The sequence below is a fragment of the Arachis ipaensis genome, chromosome B4 (assembly GCF_059453495.1).
Source record: "Arachis ipaensis isolate K30076 ecotype BB chromosome B4, ASM5945349v1, whole genome shotgun sequence".
Lineage (NCBI taxonomy): Eukaryota > Viridiplantae > Streptophyta > Magnoliopsida > Fabales > Fabaceae > Arachis > Arachis ipaensis.
Genome location: NC_142439.1, coordinates 146,059,821 through 146,081,436, shown reverse-complemented (window position 1 = coordinate 146,081,436; position 21,616 = coordinate 146,059,821). Strand labels below are relative to the sequence as shown.

The following is a 21,616-nucleotide window of genomic DNA, read 5'->3' as shown; positions in this document are numbered from 1 at the left end:
AATTAGGTAAATTAAATTTATTTATTATTGTTATTTTTTTTGTCATGGACTGAACAAACAAACCGGCACTAACAAAAAAAACTAATTTGCTCGTTTAACACATGACTATCTTTATACCAGAAAAGTACTCAGAAAAATTTGATCGACTTCCTCCGTGTTGATGTGATGTCTTCAAGCATTTTTACTGTTTTGTTTGCTAGCAGGCCACTATTGTTCTGTCTAGCCATAGATTTTGATGCTCTTGAACCCACCCCATTCCACATCTACCATAAATGGACCTTCAAAGTCCAAAAAATTGCTGCCATAGAAAAGGAAGACGCTGTCTGTCGTCGCTGCTGGTTGGTTAACTCCAAACGTAAAACTGATTCTGTAGAAGAACCCGGTCTCCATGAAGGCGCCATGATTCTCAGATGACAACGCAATAAAAGCACAAAATACATGACAGTTACAACAAGTCCATTATCTTTTATTTCAAATTATCCTCAACGTGTACGTAATAGAATGAAAAATTAAAATATAATTATATTTAAACAATTATTTGTATTATTTTTATTAATTTATTCAAAAAATAATTAAATTTTGAAGCTAATTGGTATAAAATATTACATATATAAAACTAAGAAAAATTTTTAAGAATGAGCCTAATAAATAATTATTTTATTTAATATATAATTAAGAGTATTTTTTTCTTTGCCAACGAGTTATAGTTCAAATGACATAGTCTCTATATTCACCTAAAAGTTGGTAAAAAAAAAGAATACTTTTTTTTATTAACTTTTTTAAACATTAATTATTTATTTTACATACAATATAGAAATAAATGAATATAATATTTATTGAGTAGACGCAGTTACGTAAAAAAAATTTATTGTCATAGTATTTGAACCAAAGAAAAAAAAGTATTATTTTAAGAAAAACTAATAATATATTTTTAATAATATTCTTAATACAAAATAATAAATTTTAAATATTTTTTTAAATAATATATATTAACTAAAATAATATAATTATCCCAAATAATATATTATAAATATAGTAAAATGACATATTTCAATAAAAAAATTGTTAATAAAAACTTATATAAATTTTTGTTTCGCACAAAATAAAATTATTATATGTTTGTTTGCTTTTTACGTTGTATATATGTTTTTTTAATTAAATTAGTATAATATAAAATCTTTCATCATTCTGTTTATATTTAATGTTTTAATTTTGTTTCTCACAAAATAAAATTATATCTATATAACACAAAATTTTTTATCATTGTGTTTATATTTAATATTATAATTTTATTTCACATAAAACAAAATTTATTTAAATTTTAATATTATATACATAATATATATATATATATATATATAACACAAAATTTTTTAGCATTGTGTTTATATTTAATATTATAATTTTATTTCACACAAAACAAAATTTATTTAAATTTCACATAATATATATTTAATATTATTTTTTTTAAGATTCTAATATATCTTTTTTTCTAGATTTAGTACATGAATTTTTAACTTATTTTTTATGTATTATTTATTTTAATTCTAAAGTCCAATAATTTTTTTGACAGACATTTGTTTTTAATATTTATATACTATTTTTTTTATTTTGAACTTCAGCCCAATATCTGAGACTTACAAAAAAAATCTAAAACTTATCAAAAAATGATTAACCTGATTAACATGTTACCTTTTTAAATTCAGACCATTCAAATAAAATATAATAAATGAAGAGTTCAGATTTACGAATTCACAAGGTGTGCAGCACTCCATACTTAACAAGGAACGTTTAAGGATGAACCAAAATATATTGAATTAAAAAGTTTAATTTAGAGTGATTTGTTAATGAACTAAATAAGAATACTAAATAAATTTAACTTTACTATTTTATACCCTTTTCAAAATGAATCCTTAAAAATAGAATTTATATATTTTATTTTTGTAAAATTTAGAATAATATAACTAAATATTGTTATTTATTTAATTTTTTTAAATATTAATTTAAAAAAACTAAAACAGACACAATTAAATATATTTATTATTTTTTTAATTTAAAAAATTTTAAAAAATTAGAATAACCAAATTAAAATTCAAAATTTTAAATTTAAATCTTCTTAACCTAACATATTATAAATAAAATCCTAAATATTCTTTTAAACACAGATTTCAATTGGTTACCGCACTTATGTGGTAACTAAAACAAACCTTTCTTCCGGTAAAAATTAAAAATTGGTATATGAATTGCGAAAAGCTCAGCAATCCAAGGATGGATAAGAAGAAGAAGCTGAAGCACACGGTGAACAAAGCAAAAGAGGAATCAAGCATGGAAAAGAAGCATCAGAATGGCAAGAGCAAGAGCATTCACCACATCCTCCCTCTTGACCTGATTCACATAATCCTTCTGCGGGTGCCGATCAGACATCTCGCTCGCCTCAGGTGCGTTTCCAAGCTCTGGTGCTCTCTAATTTCTAATCGTGACTTTGCGGAATTGCATTTTCACCATTCTCCCGCTGCCACCAACGCATGCTTCTTCATGAAAAACGACACTATGGCTGACTTGGTCTACTTAGACGACAATGATGCATCACAAAAAGAGGTGTGTCCCCCTTTCCGAAAGAAACCACCTTCTGTTTTTTTGGTCGTAGGATCCTGCAGAGGCTTTATTCTCTTCCATCGAGACCCACATTTTCTTGTGGTATGGAACCCACTCACTGGATCCAGCAAAAGAATATCCTACTCTCATATTGTTCATCGTAGTAAGTCCCCTGTCTATGGCAGGATTGCCTACGGTGTGTATCTGCATGGATTTGGTTATGATGCATCACAGGATGATTACTTACTTCTTGTAGCTTGGTGCGATTGCGAATTACAATATCATTTGGATTGCTTTTCCTTGAGAACCAATTCATGGATTAATCTTGATGCTGCTGTCCCCAATCGCTTGGGTTTTCTTTGCTGGCATTCTGGTGGGTTGTTCTTTAATGGCGCTGTTCATTGGGTGCCTTTCGATCTTAAAGATTACAGGGATGCTATTATTATCTTTGATCTCGTGGAAATGACTTTTTCAACTATATCTGCGCCGGAACAACTGTCAAGCTCTTATACATGTCTTGCCCTACTCGGAGGCTGCCTATCCTTGTATTCTTGCAAGGATGATTGCTATAACACTGACATATGGGTGATGAAAGAATATAAAGTGCACTCATCTTGGACTCTCTATCAGATTCCTTGCAAGTACTTCCGGCCTCTGTGCTTATCTAGTAATAAGGATATTATTGGAAGAGGTTATACTTCATGTGGTAAAACAGGGTACTTCATATATAATGTGAGAGGAGACCTGCTCAAGCATTTTAAAGATCTGTGTTGTCAGCTTCCGAGACGTGAACCCATTATTGTGTATACAGAGAGTCTCTTGCCACTCCCTAGTGACATTAAGGATAAGGATAACAAGAACAAGATGAAGAAGGAAATCCGTATGTAACCATTTTCCTATGCTTTGCACGACCTGTTAGTTTTCATTGCATTTTGCATCAAGTTCCAATCAAATGTGACTTTTGTTTCTGGATGCTGAAATTTGAATTTATCAATGCTTGGGAATCATTGATCACTGTCTTGCTTCCTGTAGTCCGGGCTTGTGGTGCAGTTTTGAAGTTTAGATTATTTTCATGTCTAAAACTTTGTCTTTTACCTGAGCTTTTTTTTTTTTGCAGGCCATCAAGTTCACCATGAATAATTTGAACAACCTGGTGTTGCTAAAGGTTAGCATCAGACAAAGAAAGAGAATTAGGAGCCAACATACAAGTGAAGAGCTTGACACATGGGGAAGAAGAACATTTGAAAAGTGCAAATGAAGTTTAGTTGGTTATGCAAAAATTTAGATGTTTTATTTCTTAGTTGGTTATGTAAAACTTTAGATGCTTTATTTTGCAGATTGCATATTGTACTTTTCTTTTATCATGTCAAAACCTTATGAATCCAATCTAGAAGTTTTAATTGTAGATTCTTTTAGGGATAATACGTTTCTCCTGCAAACTTGAGATGCTAGGTGTAGAGTCTAGTGAATTTGTCAAATGAATCTCTTGTAAAATTTCTCCTCAGCACTCACCCCTTCATTCGTCTTCATCAAGGACCCTGCAGAAGCTCGCTACTGCTCTGATCTAAACGAAATATTTCATGACGATACTATTATTCGGTTGCTCAGGTAGAAGAACTACATGACGAACATATGAATGGAGTGTTATTTTTGTTTGCTGGATTGGAATTATGATTTTCTCTGTTTAGGTGTGACAAACTTTTTCTTTTTTGAATGATTTGTTAGTTGAATTGAATATCTTTTCCGATCTGAAAGTTTGGTTAAGCTTTATTAGTTTGATTATCAATTTTACTATGGTTTTGTTTGTTGAACATGACTTTTCCTTCATGAGACTATTTATTTGGATGTGTTTATTTTAAATTTTTTAAATTATTCTAATCTAGTTGAACCGCTAAAAATATAATCAAAATTTTTTTTCCTTGACTAAACTGGTTTTTACTATTGTCAACACTAGAAGTCTTAAGACAAAAGAAACAAGCTAAGCTTTTATTTTTATCAACTTTTACTTGCATTGTGATGCATGATGAAAAGATCCGTGAATCTTCGTACAATGAGAATTAAAATTTACTATCTTGTAACTACTAATGAGCTTTGATGGTGAACTTGACGGCAAATGCTTATTAAGAAATCACATTAATCCTTGAATTAAGATTTGTTGTTCATTGGTTGAAACCTTTGACCAAAATCAGCAGTAACTCAAAAAAAATAAAAAATAAAAAAAATTTATGGTTGCTGAAAATTACTTCCAAATAACCGATTCCAAGGTTGCATTATTTCTAGGAACTGAAAAGAGAACAAAAAAACGCGGGAAAATGCTCGTCTTTTTAACCGAATTGATGGAATAGGCATATGAATCTTTTTCCTCGCCAAAAACCCTAACAACTTGGACACTTGATTCTGTTGTAAATAAAGTGTAGGTTTGCAAGTTGAGCTGGAAAGAAGCATCTCAAAACTCTTGTTCTATTTTTCTTTTACTTTAAAATATGATTTTCTTCCAACTATGTTTGGGAAAGACTCAAACATTTGAAAATGCAATTGAGTTCCCTCTTGTTAAATTCAATATGTCTTTTAATTATATATAATAGTAAAATAATATTTCTTAGATTATGAATGCAGTTGAAGTTTTACATTTACTTCTTTATGTTTTATAGCTGTACAATATTTTCTTTGTTGCATTATCTTTCACTGATCTATCATTAGATTCGGTTCTTTGAATACTAACTGCTCTGTTTAAATGATTCTAAAAAGCTTATATTGCTAATCGCCTTTTCTTCATGCGTTGGTGGTCGATAGAAAGAGTGTAATAGGTCGTACAATGTATACACACAATATTACACTTTACTACGAGATTTAACATGTGAATTCCACCTTGAAATTTATCAATTTACTAATTCAGTTTTTTTGCTTTAAGAGTGAGCTGTATTGGCTCATTAAATTCTATTTTTCTGCATGTAAATACATAAATATAAGCATATAATCATCTTGATTATAAGTCAAGGAAAAATGGATCGTTAAAAATCAATTCTCAGAAATGGTAGAGTTAAATGCTATAACCTATAGTGCATTTAGCTTGTTGATAAAAAGATTGCATTTTTACCTTCAATTTTCTTTTCTTTTCTTTTTTTTTTCTTTAATTTGATAGTTTAGTAAAGCTTTACTCTGAAACTACGAAGCTATACAAGCTTAAACAGGTAACTATTAACGAAATCTCAAAACAAAATTAAACTCACCATTATCATGCCACTCACCAACAGGATACACATATAAGAGGAATCTCGATAAAAAAAACCTCTAAGAAACATAAAGAGAAAAAAGCGTACTCCTTTTATATGAACTAAGGCGATTAAAAAAATAGTAGATATTACAATAAAAATTTTATAATTCTCTTCATGTAAATATACTTATTTTGTATTGAATTACAGAGTTTCACTTTGATATGTTATAAAAGTGTTACCTTTATTTAAAGTGTGACTAAATAAATAAATTACACTTTTAACACAAGTATCTTTATAAAAAGATATTTTTAGCATCTTCATTTGAGTAAGTGTTTTAAAAAATGGTGGGTACTCCCATGAAGATATTATAATTGTCTTCATGTGATGATTTTTCTTTTTGACCCTTAGATGATGGAGTGTAGGGTTAGATTTTGATATGTTATAAAAGTGTTGTTTTTATTTGAAGTGTGGCCAAATCAATAAATCACACTTTTATACAAAGCATCTTCATAAAAAGATGTTTTTTGCATCTTCATTTGAGTAGCTCCCTTAAAAAATACATCACACATAAAACCAAACAAACACCATTATATCCAAGATCCAACCTCACAACATCCAAATAGAACGGCTCTCCGGTTTACTCTCGCATGTAGGGGTGTTCATGGATCGGATCCGATCCGCATATCAGCGGTATTTATCCGAATTCGATCTAAAAATTGCGGATATGGATCCAATTCACAAGGCTATCGGATCGGATTGCGATTTTGTGTAGATATTCGTATATTCGATCCGCATATCCGCAAAAATAAAGAAATAAATAAAAAAATATTCTTTTATATTTTATTTCAACTAATAATTATCATATATGCTATATTATTTTAATTTATTATTTAAGAAATGTATGTTTAATATTATTTTAAGAGTAAACATATTTAAAAGAATAAAAAATTAAATTTTATTAATATTTTTTTAATAAAAATAAGCTTTTAAAAATATTTTTGTGAATCCGATCCGCACATTTGCGGATTGGATCGGACCGGATCCAAGCTTTAAAACTGTGGATATTGGATCTGATCCGATCCGCGTTCACCCTAGACTCGCATATCCCATCTAAGAATATCTCTCTTCAATCCTTCACATATGTAACATCTTGGGCTTGTAAGCGACAACACTATTTTGGTGGCGAATCCACTATGTGCACTTGCCCTGTCTGCTTCTTTGAAATCACAAAATTGTTTTTGATGAGCTTTCTATCTATTTTCTTCATCATCATAATAACAATATCTTTAAAACCAAAAAGTTATTCTTGATCAGATTGCTATAAGTCAGTTACTAAGGATTTGTATTTTACATTCTTACATCAACCTGCTACACTTAAACTAATATGTAAAAGAAACTATCAATCCAAGACAGATAGATCAGACTAGAGTAACTAGCAATATTTCAGAATATGCATAATGCAAACTCAAAACAGAACTGAATAGGAGTAAAGCAACAATAAATCGCTACTAAAGAATGATATACAACAACTAATTAAAAAATTTCACTTGGTCTTAATGACTATATTGGTGATTATAATAAAAATACTAAAATGTAACATTTTACCATATTAAAAAACAAATTATGTTTACTACATCACATCAAAATGTCATAAAGAAGCTATAGGTATGCTGTATGCTAATTATTTTTTATATGATGGATGAAACAAGTTAACGGTAGTTTCTTATTTGGTGGTATAGGACATGACAGTAATTAGATAATAGATACAAATAAAGTAACCTTTTGAAACAAAGAGCGAAGTCTGTCCTAAACAATAAAATGAGAGAAAATGCTTTGATTAACCCAATGTGGCCAAATGAAATTTGCAATTAAATGAAAACAGTGAACTAAGCCAGTGAGAGAGGAAGAAGACGTGCTGTTCTGCCCAGAGCTGCCGCGCGAAGGATCGTCGCCGTCACCCTGTGTCGCCGTCAACCCCAGCCACCATCGCCGCTGTTCGTGCCTCTGCTTCGATGCGCGTGGAGAGATAAGGGGTCGCCAGGTGGTTCCGCCGTCATTGGAATTTGCGGTTGAGGAATTTGTGGCATTTTTGCGATAGAGTTGAGTTTTCGAGGTTGCATGTAACGATTAGAGTTGCTGTGGTTGTCTTGGGAGTGGAATGAAGCTGTGGTGGTTGCAGCTGCCACAGTTGCGCGCCAAGGAAAAGGATTTTTGACCCGCTGTATAGCTGTTGGTCTAATTTTGGAAATGATTTTAAAAGAGTTTGAGAAATGTTTTGGATGGGATTCTTGAAGGGTGGCAACGTTCGAATTTTAAAGGAGATGTTGCCGAAATTTTTAAAAAAATTGAAAGTTTCGTTTTAAGTGGTTATTTAGAAAGATTTGGATTTTAAGGATTACATGATTTGATTTTGAGTTATTAAGAAAATAATTACGTTTTGAGTTTGTTTTATTTAGAAAAGAATGAATTATATTTTGATATAAATTATTGATGAACGTAATGGGAGGTGTGATATTAACTATTAAGGAACGAAGGATGATGAGGATTGATTTTAAAGTCTGATTGTTGAATGATATTGAAAATGGATTTGAAAATGAATTTGAATTTGATTGAGATATATGTGACCGGTTAAGAGGCGGTGGCATTGTCCACTTGCTCCGGGTAAAGATTGTTGTGCGTGGGGATCGTGGTGGTTTACCGCCCACGAGTTTGTTGTTTTCCAATTGAAAACGTCTGTGGGGATCGTGGTGGTGTACCACTCACCAGATGGGGATTGTGGTTCTGTACTGCTCACCTGTTTTCAAGAGGACAATGTCCGAGTTAGCTACCGGACATGTCGGGTTGGCTGTAGGACAAACATTCATCATATGCATTTGCATGCTTTATTTGGGTTTGAATTTGTCTTGATTTGCCTAACTGGTTAACTGTTATTAACTGCTATCTAAGCTACTTGTTGTATCTGCTATCTATACCTGTGTTTTCCTTGTCTGTTTTGTCTGTGTTTGTTCTGGTGTGGTACTTTTGAGATTGAGTATTGGTGCTGAATTGATAATAGTGTTGATTAATTGCGTGATTGGTTTTTGATTGAGATTTAGTTAAGTATGAAAAATCAAGCTAGTTTAGCATAAACTTAATGAACATATGCTTGAAACAGGTTAGTCATTCATACAGTTTAAGAAACTTTTAAGATCTTCTTCTAAGAAAAGAAAGGCTTTGGATTTTGGATAATTAACTTATTTCTTTAAAAAAGTTTTGGATTTTTGCAAGTTAATAGTTGATTTTCAAAAGTTTCATATGACAAACAATGAACACTGTACTTGAAAACAATTTTCTTTTTAAATATATTCTTATGATAATTCTGAAAACCCGTGGTAAGAGTGTAAGACCATGTGATTAGGTTGTCACTCCCTACAATTTTATCTTTTTAGGACGGGCGAATAAGCTTGCAGAATTTTTGTTAAGTACTTAGATATGTTGTTTCTATTTGTATTCATATGTAATAGATTTTCCTCGCCTTTATTACTAAATTCTTGTAAGAGGGATATGATTTATGACTGTAATGACATATATATAAAATATTTGTAAGTTGCTTGAGTAAGAAGTTCTGTATATATGTATATGCTTGTTTGTTTTCATGAAAAAGTATTTCCGTATTTTTAAAGAAAACAGCGATACGGTTTCGAGTCAAATGCTCCTATTTTATTATTATGTATACGAAAGTCGTGTAATACTTCTTGTTATCAGAGTGACGCAACCGGAAGTGTGACATTCTGATAGTAAGAGTGTTATGACAAAATATTTGGATGAAATTGTCAATTTTTATATATTCTCTACAATATTAGTTTTTAAATGTAATAAATTTTTTTATGATGTAGGTTTTCAATTGTGTATTTAGGGCTCAAATATGTGCACATAAAATATAAAAATTTAACTATCTTGAGTATATACTTTTACAACTTTTAAAATTGTTACAAATTCTATATTGTAAACTATGTTGTGGACACTAATATGAATCTTGTGTCTCTTACTATTTTTTCTAGACCTCTATCTAAGTATCATAATAGAGAAAATTATTTAATTTGCTTGCTTCTATATTTTATTTTATTTGGCTGTTTAATGACTAAAGATGAGATAGCGAATGTACAAGTAAAATCATTTATGTAAAACTTAAAGATATTTTATTTTATCAATTACATACACAAAATATACACTTTTTTTTTTTAAAATCATGCTGTTAACGCGGTTGGTTTTAATTTGTTCTCTAGTAAATTATGGCTGACTTAGACAAAAATAAATTAATACTTAATCACCTTGTATATTAAACCACAAAAATTTAAAATGAAAAATGTAACAGTTTTTTATTACAAAATATACTAAAACAAAAATCTTTTAAAAAAACAAAAAAAAAGAGAGAAAATAAACTATGGTTGTTCAGGAATTGGTTAAAAAAAATTATTTATTCAAATATTTTTATTTGATTAATTTATTATAGTATAAATATTTTGATGTTAATTGCACAGTATTTTCTTTGTAAAAGATAAAAGTAGAAAATATTGAATAAATAATTAGAATATGAGAGTGAAAAATATATTGAATTAAAAAGTTTAATTTAGAGTGATTTGTTAATGAATTAAATAAAAATACTAAATAAATTTAACTTTACTATTTTATACCCTTTTTAAAATAAATCCTTAAAAATAGGATTTATATATTTTATTTTTGTAAAATTCAGAACAATATAACTAAATATTCTTTAAATATTATTACTTATTCAATTTTTTTTAAACATTAATTTAAAAAACTAAAACAAAGACAGTTAAATATATTTATTATTTTTTAATTTAAAAAATATAAAAAAACAAAATAAATAAATTAAAATTTAAAATTTAAATCTTCTTAACCTAAGACATCATAAATAAAATTCTAAATATTCTTTTAAACACAGATTTCAACTAGTTACGCCACTTGTGTGATAACTAAAGAAAACCTTTCTTCTACTAAAAATTAAAAAATGGTATATGAATTGCGAAAAGCTCAGCAATCCAAGCATGGATAAGAAGAACAAGCTGAAGCACACGGTGAACAAAGCAAAAGAGGAATCAAACATGGAAAAGAAGAATCAGAATGGCAAGAGCAAGAGCATTCACGACATCCTCCCTCTTGACCTGATTCACATAATCCTTCTGCGGGTGCCGATCGGACATCTCGCTCGCCTCAGGTGCGTTTCCAAGCTGTGGTGCTCTCTAATTTCTGATCCTGACTTTGGGGAATTGCATTTTCACCACTCTCCAGCTGCCACCAACGCATGCATCTTCATGAAAAACGAGACTATGGCTGACTTGGTTTACTTAGACGGCAATGATGCATCACAAAAAGAGGTGTGTCCCCCTTTCCAAAAGAAACCACCTTCTTATTTTTTGGTAGTAGGATCCTGCAGAGGCTTTATTCTCTTCCATGGACAGCCACATTTTCTTGTGGTATGGAACCCACTCACTGGATCCAGCAAAAGAATATCCTACTCTCATATTGTTCATCCTGGTAAGCCCCATGTCTATGGCAGGATTGCCTACAATGTGTATCTGCATGGATTTGGTTATGATGCATCACAGGATGATTACTTAATTCTTGTAGCTTGGTGCGATTGCAAAGGACAATATCATTTGGATTGCTTTTCCTTGAAAACCAATTCATGGATTAATCTTGATGCTGCAGTCCCCAAACTCTTGGGTTTTCATTACTGGCATTCTGGTGGGTTGTTCTTTAATGACGCTGTTCATTGGGTGCCTTTCGATCTTAAAGATTACAGGGATGCTATTGTTATCTTTGATCTCAAGGAAATGACTTTTTCAACTATATCTGCGCCGGAACAACTGTCAGGCTCCTCTCCAAGTGTTGCCCTACTCGGAGGCTGCCTAGCCTTGTCTTCTCCCAATGATGATTGCCGTAACACTGACATATGGGTGATGAAAGAATATAAAGTGCACTCATCTTGGACTCTCTATCAGATTCCTTGCAAGGGCTTCCGGCCTCTGTGCTTATCTAGTAATAGGGATATTATTGGAAGAGGCTATACTTCGTGTGGTAAAACAGGGTACTTCATATATAATGTCAGAGGAGACTTGCTCAAGCATTTTAAAGATCTGTGTTGTCAGCTTCCCAAACATGAACCCATTATTGTGTATACAGAGAGTCTCTTGCCACTCCCTAGTGATATTAAGGATAAGGATAACAAGAAGAAGATGAAGAAGGAAATCCGTATGTAACCATTTTCCTATGCTTTGCACGACCTGTTAGTTTTCATTGCATTTTGCATCAAGTTCCAATCAAATGTGACTTTTGTTTCTGGATGCTGAAATTTGAATTTATCAATGCTTGGGAATCATTGATCACTGTCTTGCTTCCTGTAGTCCGGGCTTGTGGTGCAGTTTTGAAGTTTAGATTATTTTCGTGTCTAAAACTGTCTTTTACCTGAGCTTTTTTTTGTGCAGGCCATCAAGTTCACCATGAATAATTTGAACAACCTGGTGTTGCTAAAGGTTAGCATCAGACAAAGAAAGAGAATTAGGAGCCAACATACAAGTGAACAGCTTGACACATGGGGAAGAAGAACATTTGAAAAGTGCAAATGAAGTTTAGTTGGTTATGCAAAACTTCAGATGTTTTATTTCTTAGTTGGTTATGTAAAACTTTAGATGCTTTATTTTGCAGATTGCAGAATGTACTTTTCTTTTATCATGTCAAAACCTTATGAATCCAATCCTAGAAGTTTTAATTGTAGATTCTTTTGGGGATAATACGTTTCTCCTGCAAACTTGAGATGCTAGGTGTGGAGTCTAGTGAATTTGTCAAATGAATCTCTTGTAAAATTTCTCCTCAGCACTCACCCCTTCATTCATCTTCATCAAGGACCCTGCAGAAGCTCGCTACTGCTCTGATCTAAACGAAATATTTCATGACGATACTATGATGAAAGTGACCTTTATTGATTTCATTGTCCCAATGAAGAACAAGAAGGAGAAGAATATGGACCAATCTCGTGAATGTGATACTAGGAGGGTGCCTAGCCTTGTATTTCATAAACTACAATTTTGGTGATAATAGAACTCAGATATGGAAATGTGAATTCATCTTGGACTCTACTCTATCACATTCCTTAATCCATATGATGTTTCTTAAGTATCCAATCATTTTCTCAGGAAAACTTAACAACATGAAAATCAATCCACTGCTTATGAAAAATTTAAGTTATCTAACATTCAATTTGATTGGTTTAAAACCATAGATTATTAATTCTTATTGTTATGAAAATTCTTACATTAAACTTACTGCTTCATTAAGGATATATAGTAGAGGTGTTACTGAAACTACTTAAACACGTTTTAAAAGGATAGGTCCTATTCTGCTATTCTTTGCACTACACTATTCCTCGTTGGTTTTATTACGTTGTGATCAATGTAAAAGTACTGAGCAAGATGCATTGTGCATCAAGTTGCATTCAGATGTGAGTTTTGACTATTCATGGCGAAACTTGAAGTATCAAATGCTAGGGTAATCATTAATAGTTGTCTTGCTTCCTACAATCTAGTATTGTGGTGAGGTATGCTTCGTTATTGTGCTGAGTGCTATACATAAATATACTTTTTCTTATTGATTGTATACTTTCAGTTAAGATGTTAGCTTTGGCAATACCTTAAATAATTTTTGGTTGATGTGTATCCTTTGTAATATTATTAGGTACATCACAATGAAATAACTCATAAGATTTATCTTACTGTCATACAAATAATCAATATGTGACTGATAAAATCTGTTGATAGCCAATGAATTGCTAGTTGCTACCCATAGAAGGCAAAAATGAGGATTAGTGAACTCAATTTAAGAATTTGCCGCTAGCTAACAGGTTGTTACATGTACAAACGAAATTCGAATCTTGGCCATTTGATTAAACGAACTAGTGAGCTAACCACCAAACTATTCCAACTTTATTCAAAAGCTAAATGCATAAAGGTGCATGGTTAATGTTTGGGCATCCGGGAATTTATGAGGCCAAAATCCTAGCTATATATGTATGGAACAATTCTATGTCAAATTTAACTTGAATTGAAGCCCATTTCCATTTACCATCATGAACAAGAATGAGTTTCGCTTAAAATAGTTAAAATATGATTGTGAATTTTGAAATAATCTGTGAAAATTTTATTGTTTGTAGGAAAATTGATCATTATTTGTAGGAAAATTGATCATCATTGGCAACAACTGCCTGCCATTGAGGAAGTCAGAGATTGAATACTATGCTATGTTGGCCAAAGGTTGGAGTTCACCGTTACACAATGGAAGTAAATTCTTAATATTATACCTCCCATCTTCTGCTGTCTCTCTTAAATGTTATGATAGCTTGCATTACAAGTCCCAAATTACTTACTTTGATGTAATATTCATATAGCTTATTAGGTTATTCCAGCTTGGAACATTACTTAGTGCCATATAAGAAAAGCTGGTCTAGTCTTATACTATACACTAGTCTCAAGTAGAAAGAGCATCACATCAAATTGAAACATATGATTGAATGTCCTAACTTACAACCTTACTAATATTTCACCCCTTTGATTTATGTACTTTTTCATATGACTGGTTTGTTTAGGTACACTACGCACGCTATATGTGTCCAAAATATGTTGCCCCTTCTTAGTGACTACTTTAATTTGATTTGAAGAAAATGAGCTTCTCGGAGATATTTGTGCTTGGACAAGTGAAATTTAGCGGTGTATTTTTATAATGATGATGCCCAAACTAAAGATATGGGTCATGAAACAGAGGAGGCTGCAACATTATCCACATTTTTTTCTAGTTTGTTTATTAATTAATCTGATAAGAAGATGAAAAAGAAAATGTAACATTGTCTCATGTTTTGCAATTAGTTCAGAGCTTGCTTGGTTACCTACTTTCACTTCACAATGAGAAATTAATTTTTTTTAATGCACTGTGTCAAACTAACATTAAAATTTGGTTAAATTTATGATTTATTTGAGTTTGCATACAATAGGAATTAAAATTGCTATCTTGTATGTTGTAACTACTAATGAGCTTTGATCTTTTTCATTCCTACGGTATCCCCCAATACGACAGGCCAATGACTAATCCATCGCGAATCGGAACTCTATTTAAGGGTTTGTTGCTGGTCAATGGATTCCTGTATGCACAAAGCAGGATTCGAATCACTAATGCTGGCTTAAGTAAACAAGTGAGTTGATCACTCGACCAACCCAAGTTGATTACTATTAAGTTTTGATGGTAAACTTGAATTCAGCAAATGCTTATTATCAAATCACATTAATCCTTGTATTAAGATTTGTTGTTCATCGGTTGAAACCTTTGACCAAAATCAACAATAACTCAAAAAAGAAAAAAAATTATGGTTGCTGTAAAATTGAATTGCTTCCTCATTTTTCTAAAATAACTGTTTCCAAAGTTGCTTTATTTCTAGGAACCGAAAAGAGGGGAAAAAAAACGCGGGAAAATGCTCGTCTTTTTAAACGGATTGATGGAATGGGCATATGAATCTTCTTCCTCGCCAAAAACCCTAACATTGGACCAATAGTAATGAAGCAGTCCAGCATGGAGAAGAAGAAGCTCAAGAGCTTCAACGATCTCCTTCCTCCGGAGCTGATACGAGCAATATTACTGAGGGTTCCCATCAAACACCTTGCGTGCGTCAGGTGCGTTTCCAAGCTATGGAATACTCTCATTTCCGATCCCAATTTCGCAAAATCCCATCTTGACCTCTCTCTCGCACCCTCTCATACATGCCTCTTCCTCCAAGACAATTCTCACGCTTACTCAGTTGACCTCGACGCACTGCTTCAAGATGATAATGATGGCGTTGATGCAATAGCCCTCTCTCTCCCTTTCATGAAGAAGCCACCTTCTGATTTTCATCTTCTTGGTTCCTGCAGAGGGTTCGTACTCTTACACCGCGAACCACAGTTTCTTATCTTATGGAATCCACTCACTGATTCCTGCAAAAGAATCTCATACTCTCATATGGTTAATGCCGTAATAAATGGTAGAGTTTATGATCGTCTTGTTAAGGTCTTCTGCTTTCTCCATGATGCGCTTCTATATGGCTTTGGGTATGATGCGTCACAAGATGATTATGTAGTAGTTGTAGCCTATAAGGGTAAAGACGGCGAAAACCATTTTGATCTGTGTTATTTGAGAAGCAATTCATGGATTAGTCTTGATGCTGCACTTCCCAAATCATCGTACTGGGATAATTGGAAACCCAAGGGGTTGTTCTGTAACGGGGCTATTCATTGGTCTACTTATGAGTACTGTATTGACATTCTTATCTTTGATCTGAAGGAAAGAAGTTTCTCCACGATATGCGGGCAACACCTATTTAAACCCCATCTCGTCCTGCTAGGAGGATGCCTAGCCTTCTATTTGTATGGAGAGAATACAGCAGGAGAGAATACAACTGAGATATGGGTGATGAAAGAATATAAAGTGGAGTCGTCTTGGACTGTGTATGAGATTCCTCTTGAACTCTTTAAGCCTCTGTGCTTATCTGCTAATGGGGATATTATTGGAAGATGTTATCCTTCAGATGGTGAAGTAGGGTTCTATATATATAATGTCAGAGGAGAGCTGCTCAAACATGTTCAATATCTTTATGGTGAGCCTTCCAACCACATAAGGTCCGTTGTACATGTGGACTGTCTCATGGCAGTCCCTAGCAACATCAAGAAGAAGAAGAGGAAAAAGGGTATGTAATGTGTGCTTTGGGTCATTTTGTTGCTGTTATTTGTGCTTGTGTTATGATTGATTGAAACAAAATGAGCTTGATGGATTATTAAGTTGCAACTAAAGGTGAGTTTTGACCACTGATGGTGACCTTGAAGTCCATTAAACCGTGTCTAGCTTCTTATTATCACGTCTCCAATTGAGGTTCTTTAAGGTTAAGATTATTTCTTTTTTCATGTCTAATCCGGTGAGTCTTACTGGTTGGTCTTTTATGCACTCAGTCAGAATCACAAAGAGGTTAAACAAGGGAGGAATTAGGAGCTAACATGGGAACAACTTGGACACTTGATTCTGTTGTAAATGAAGTGTAGGATTGGCAAGTTGTGCTGGAAAGAAGCTTCTCAAAACTCTTGTTCTATTCTGCTTTTGCTTTAAACTTTAAAGTATGATTTCCCTTCCAACTATGATTGGGGAAAACTCAAAAATTTGAAAATGCAATTGAGTTTGCTCTTGTTAAATTCAATGTCTTTTGAATTTGAATTATATATAATAGCCCTATATATGCAGTTGAAGTTTTACATTTGCTTCTTTATGTTTTATCACCGTGCAATATTTACTTTGTTGCATTATCTTTGACTGATCTAACATTAGATTCGGTTCTTTCAATACTGATTTCTCTGTTTAAATGATTCCAAAAAGCTTACATCATAGCTAATTGCCTTTTCTTCAATGCATTGATGGTTGGTGGAAACAATGTAATAGTCTTGCAGGACCATTCTCCACATATATGTTTGAAATGTGAAGTTAAAACCTGGCATATGCTTGTGATTAGACTTGATAGCTCTGCCTAGTTCATGGATATATCTACTGAGAAATATAAATTCAGAGACATCGAGAGAAAATAATGAATAAAAATATGAGAAGATTGAAAAGCTTCTACCTATTCACTTCAGTTGGATGTGGGAGATTCTGGGCTTGATGGTGGGACTTGATAGCTCCGCTTAGTTATGCTTCTGCATAAATTATTTAGATGTTAATAGATAGATAGATTGATAGATAAGAATAAGATTCTTATATCAACCTGCTAGACTTAAACTAACATGTAAAAGAAACTTTCAATCGATTACAAATAGACCAGACTAGAACAACTAGCAATATTTCAGAATTTGCTTAATGCAAATTCAAAACAGAATTGAATAAAAATAAAGTAATATTAAACCTCTATAAAAGAGAGATATACAACTGCACTTTATCTCAATCACTGTAGTGGTGATTATAATAAAATGTATGACATTTTTACCATATTAGAAAAGGAAATCATGCTTACTATATCACATCAGAGTACCATATATTAAAAGGAAAAATGACTTGCCCAAGATACTGGTCGAGTGTTTCTATGATGAGCTTACAACCATTCTTGGGCTTAACATGTTCGAGGCTATTTCTCAATGCTGGCTTTGGGGCAACAACATGCACAACTTGCAAGTTAGTCAAGGACCACAGTTGCTCTGGAAGCTCATTCAAGTTGCAGAATTCGATGATCAGATGCTGGAGAGATGGCATTGCACCTTTCTCTAATATCCATTCTTTGAAATTCTTCTCTGCCAAATGAAGCACTTCAAGATTTCGGAAGCTTCCAGCAGCAAGGCGAAGAGAGTCGCCACTGCCCAACCCTTGCATGGTTACTTTCAGAACACGGAGGCTGATGAGGTCTCCCAGAGTAATCAAGCAACTGTAGTTGAATTCCCCAAACCATTGAAGCTCCTCATCTGATAACATTATGTTTATCTTGGCAATACTGGAAGGAAATTCCCGGGCTTTTAATGGTAATTCCTCAAAGTCCACCAGTTTTAGTTTTTCTAGATTTTCCAGGTGATGCAAGCCTTGTAATAATTGATGCTCTGTATATTTACTTTTGATATTCCACCGCAAACCCAATTTTCTAAGCTTGGGGAATCTTCCATTAACAATGGAGGATACTGTCAATCCTTCTTCAAGAGTGACAACTTGGAGGGTTTGGAGATTCGGCAAACAGTCTTCTCCGGGGGTGTCCGTTGGAATCGTCTTACTCGTCATGCATAGCCTCCCTTCAAGATGTCTCAGTTTCTTGAGCCTCCATATTTCATGTGGGAGAGTATAAGTATTACTATAGTCATCTTTATGACCATAGAGAGCAATATTTTCAATAATTAGAGTTTCTAGATTTGGAAGGGCGCAGATTGGAACAACCTCGTCTGATTGGTGGAAACACTTCCTTAGTCTCAAGTATCTTAAATAGATAAACATCTCCAAATCCCGGGCCATTGATGAATGAAGAGTACCATATCCAAGGTCCACAATGCGAGCTAAAGGGAAACTTGATAGACGTATCCATCCAAAGTTGATGTCGTCCCAGATGCAGATTAAAGAATGGATTCTGAAGTGATCGGACTGCTTAAGTGAAACCATATAATTTTTTCGAAGGGACAATCTACAAGATTTAGCATTGCCCAAGGAACTAATGTTCTTCTCCGTGCAGATCTCTATTTGTTTATCAGCTCTACTCTCTGATATGCAAAGATCAAGGAGAAGGTCATGAATCCAGCAGCTTTTGACCCCGCCATCACTCCTTCTTTCTACCACCATCACCAAGCTACGATCCACCAACTCATTCAAGTACTCTTCAGCAATATCTTCTACTTCTGGACCATCTGATATTCCTATTTCTGGCAGTTGTATTAATCCTTCAGCAATCCATAATAGTTTCAATCGTTTCACATTAATTTTATAATCTTCGGGATACACCCCCAAAAAAAGAAAACAAGACTTCAGTCTTTGAGGTAAACTGTCATAACTGAGCTTTAACACATTTATTACTCTGCCATCATCTTTGTCAACATACCAAAGAACGTTGCGCACGATTCTTATCCACTCAACTGTTTCTCTCCTCTTCTTAGCAACAACTCCTGCTAAGGTTACAATAGCAAGCGGTAAACCTCGACATTTTTCAACCATTAATCTACCCATATGTTCTAAAACAGAGGGACACTCCCTTTCCTTAAACACCTTTTTGCAGAATAATTTCCAACTTTCATCTTTATCTAGCAATGGAGGGTAGTAGGACTTTGATCTTGTATAGTTTGCCACGCCATCATTCCGGCTAGTTATCACTATTGCACTACCATTTTTGTTATCCGGAAATAAGCATTCTATTTCATCCCAAACTTCAGGCTCCCATATGTCGTCAAGTACTATCAAATACTTCTTCTCCTCTAAGAACTTTTGGAGCTTGCTCTTTTCATAGTCCTCACCATTAGTAGACATGGAAAACCCAAAACCTTGTAGAAGGCTTTGAAGAAGCTCCTTGGCTTTGTAGTCCTTAGAAACAGTAACCCACACACAATAAGAGAACAACTTCTTCACCTCATTGTTGTTGTAAATATTTTTAACAAGGGTAGTCTTACCCAATCCTCCCATGCCTATCACGGAGATAACGTTAAGATATGACTTATTTTCCTTCAACTGCTCAATTATACAATTAAAGATATTCACAAAGCCCACCATATCTTCCTCAACGACCTTATCTTGCTTTTGATTGGATCTAGCACCTTCCATTCCTTCAAATTCACCTTCATTAATGCAATATTTCTCAATCTTGAATCCATCTAACACTTGATTATTTAGGAAACTGACATCTCTTGTTGTTATAACAAGTCTGCTTCCAGGATGAAACCAATCACTTCTTCCTACCAATGAGTGCAACTGTTCTGTAGTAGCAACATCATCAAGAACCAGAAGGACTCTTTTACCGCGGAGACTTTGTTTTATATCAGAAGATCCTGTTAATGTGCTTCCCCGCGTAGGTCTTTTATGCCCACCCATCTCATACACAAGTATCTTTTGGAGATTTTCGAGGCCGCTTCTTGCTGATTTTTCAGATACTTTGTCAAGAAAACTTGCAGCTTCAAATTGATGCCTGAACTTGTTAAACAACTCTCCAACAAATGTGGTCTTGTTACCATCTCCATAAATGACCAGCAGGCAAATGGTATTGTCAGATTCAATATTCCAAAGTGATTCCACCGCTTCAAAGTGAGAATCAAAGCCAATTGGATGCTTAATGTATAGTGGTTCAGGAGGAAGCTTTTCCGAGACCTCTTGAACAATTTTCTTGATAATCTCACCTTCATAGCTGCAAGAAATACCTCATTTTATATAAAGAAATACATACATACACCATCACAAAATGAAGCAAAGTTACTATAAATGCTCAAAATCTTGTAAAGAAGCTGTGAAAACAGAAGCTAACACTAAAACATTAAGGTTACTTCATGAACTAAAGGTTACTCACCTCTTCACTGTACAAGTCACTCCACTTAGATCGGCCACTTCACGCAAAGCCGACCTCCATGCTTTTATATCATGGGAGTCTTTGCCATATCTGTCTTCATGCTTCATCATGTCTTTTTCATATTGGTTCCTCTGGCGCCTCACATCTGATGGTTCCACTTGATAAAAGATTGGCAAAACTGGTTGATGTTTTCCATTATTCCAGCACTTCATGATCTGTACTAGTTCATCCAAACACCATGTGGAAGAAGCATAGTCCTTACACAGCACAGCAATAGACATCCTGTTATTATAATCCATGAGTAAATTAATTAGTTAATTAAACTTGTTAGTAGTTAGGTGATGATGATGTAAGCAGTTAGTTATTTTCAGTTTTCAGTGAGGTGATACCTGGATCTTTCAATGGCTTCAAGAAGAGTATCTCTGATTCTATCACCAACTCTGAGGTTCTCATCATCTCTGAAGGTGGTGATTCCTCTCTCACACAAAGCATGATAGAGGCGATCAGTGAATCCGTATCGGGTGAAGCCTCTAAAGCTCAGAAAAACATCATATATGAAACGTGAGGAGGAAGTTTCTGCATCATGATCTGCCATGAGACCAAGTTTTAGTGGATCTTACAATTGTGATGGCATAGTTATTCAAACAGTGAACTAAGAAACTATGCTTGATAGAAAAGCTTTTGCCAATGTTAAAATTCTAAAGTCGCATAAATGGAGTTTGTGTTGTAAGTC

General features: G+C 33.4%; 4 protein-coding genes across 6 annotated transcripts; 3 read left to right on the top strand and 1 right to left on the bottom strand.

The window, feature by feature from the left end:
* The first annotated feature begins 2,238 nt into the window (after positions 1–2,238).
* Positions 2,239–4,000, top strand: LOC110262390 (F-box protein CPR1-like). Its single transcript, XM_088485971.1, has 2 exons — positions 2,239–3,475; positions 3,713–4,000. The coding sequence occupies exons 1-2, from the start codon at positions 2,239–2,241 to the stop codon at positions 3,733–3,735; spliced, it is 1,260 nt and encodes a 419-aa protein (XP_088342097.1). The 3' UTR covers positions 3,736–4,000.
* Positions 4,001–10,792: 6,792 nt separating this feature from the next.
* On the top strand, positions 10,793–12,604 carry LOC107635567 (F-box protein CPR1-like). 2 transcript variants are annotated; one of them, XM_021122183.2, is made up of 3 exons: positions 10,793–11,348; positions 11,442–12,065; positions 12,299–12,604. In XM_021122183.2, the coding sequence occupies exons 1-3, from the start codon at positions 10,829–10,831 to the stop codon at positions 12,319–12,321; spliced, it is 1,167 nt and encodes a 388-aa protein (XP_020977842.1). In that variant the 5' UTR covers positions 10,793–10,828; the 3' UTR covers positions 12,322–12,604. The 2 variants fall into 2 exon arrangements, with proteins under 2 accessions (XP_020977842.1, XP_016194550.1); XM_016339064.3 differs by having other exon boundaries at positions 10,793–12,065.
* A 2,768-nt stretch (positions 12,605–15,372) lies between these two features.
* LOC110271371 (F-box/kelch-repeat protein At3g06240-like) lies at positions 15,373–17,125 on the top strand. The gene is made up of 2 exons (XM_021122182.2): positions 15,373–16,575; positions 16,835–17,125. Exons 1-2 carry the CDS (start codon positions 15,411–15,413, stop codon positions 16,876–16,878), a joined length of 1,209 nt encoding a protein of 402 aa, XP_020977841.1. The 5' UTR covers positions 15,373–15,410; the 3' UTR covers positions 16,879–17,125.
* Positions 17,039–21,616, bottom strand: LOC107635571 (disease resistance protein RPP13-like). Of its 2 annotated transcripts, XM_016339077.3 has the most exons (5): positions 21,273–21,611; positions 20,884–21,165; positions 17,926–20,724; positions 17,494–17,566; positions 17,039–17,364 (listed from the first exon to the last, which is right to left on the bottom strand). In XM_016339077.3, exons 1-4 carry the CDS (start codon positions 21,476–21,478, stop codon positions 17,503–17,505), a joined length of 3,351 nt encoding a protein of 1,116 aa, XP_016194563.2. In that variant the 5' UTR covers positions 21,479–21,611; the 3' UTR covers positions 17,039–17,364; positions 17,494–17,502. The 2 variants fall into 2 exon arrangements, with proteins under 2 accessions (XP_016194563.2, XP_020977838.1); XM_021122179.2 differs by having other exon boundaries at positions 17,039–17,566; positions 21,273–21,616.

What these genes read in the sequence shown, in the direction of transcription:
- LOC110262390 (XM_088485971.1), top strand. Translation starts at nt 2,239, where the DNA reads ATGAATTGCGAAAAGCTCAGCAATCCAAGGATGGATAAGAAGAAGAAG. An exon ending in CAAGATGAAGAAGGAAATCC is followed by an intron (nt 3,476 to 3,712) that starts GTATGTAACCAT and finishes TTTTTTTTGCAG; the next exon opens with GCCATCAAGTTCACCATGAA.
- LOC107635567 (XM_016339064.3), top strand. Translation starts at nt 10,829, where the DNA reads ATGAATTGCGAAAAGCTCAGCAATCCAAGCATGGATAAGAAGAACAAG. An exon ending in GAAGATGAAGAAGGAAATCC is followed by an intron (nt 12,066 to 12,298) that starts GTATGTAACCAT and finishes TTTTTTGTGCAG; the next exon opens with GCCATCAAGTTCACCATGAA.
- LOC110271371 (XM_021122182.2), top strand. Translation starts at nt 15,411, where the DNA reads ATGAAGCAGTCCAGCATGGAGAAGAAGAAGCTCAAGAGCTTCAACGAT. An exon ending in GAAGAAGAAGAGGAAAAAGG is followed by an intron (nt 16,576 to 16,834) that starts GTATGTAATGTG and finishes TTATGCACTCAG; the next exon opens with TCAGAATCACAAAGAGGTTA.
- LOC107635571 (XM_021122179.2), bottom strand. Translation starts at nt 21,478, where the DNA reads ATGGCAGATCATGATGCAGAAACTTCCTCCTCACGTTTCATATATGAT. An exon ending in GTGACTTGTACAGTGAAGAG is followed by an intron (nt 20,725 to 20,883) that starts GTGAGTAACCTT and finishes TATTTCTTGCAG; the next exon opens with CTATGAAGGTGAGATTATCA. An exon ending in ACACTCGACCAGTATCTTGG is followed by an intron (nt 17,567 to 17,925) that starts GCAAGTCATTTT and finishes TAATTTATGCAG; the next exon opens with AAGCATAACTAAGCGGAGCT.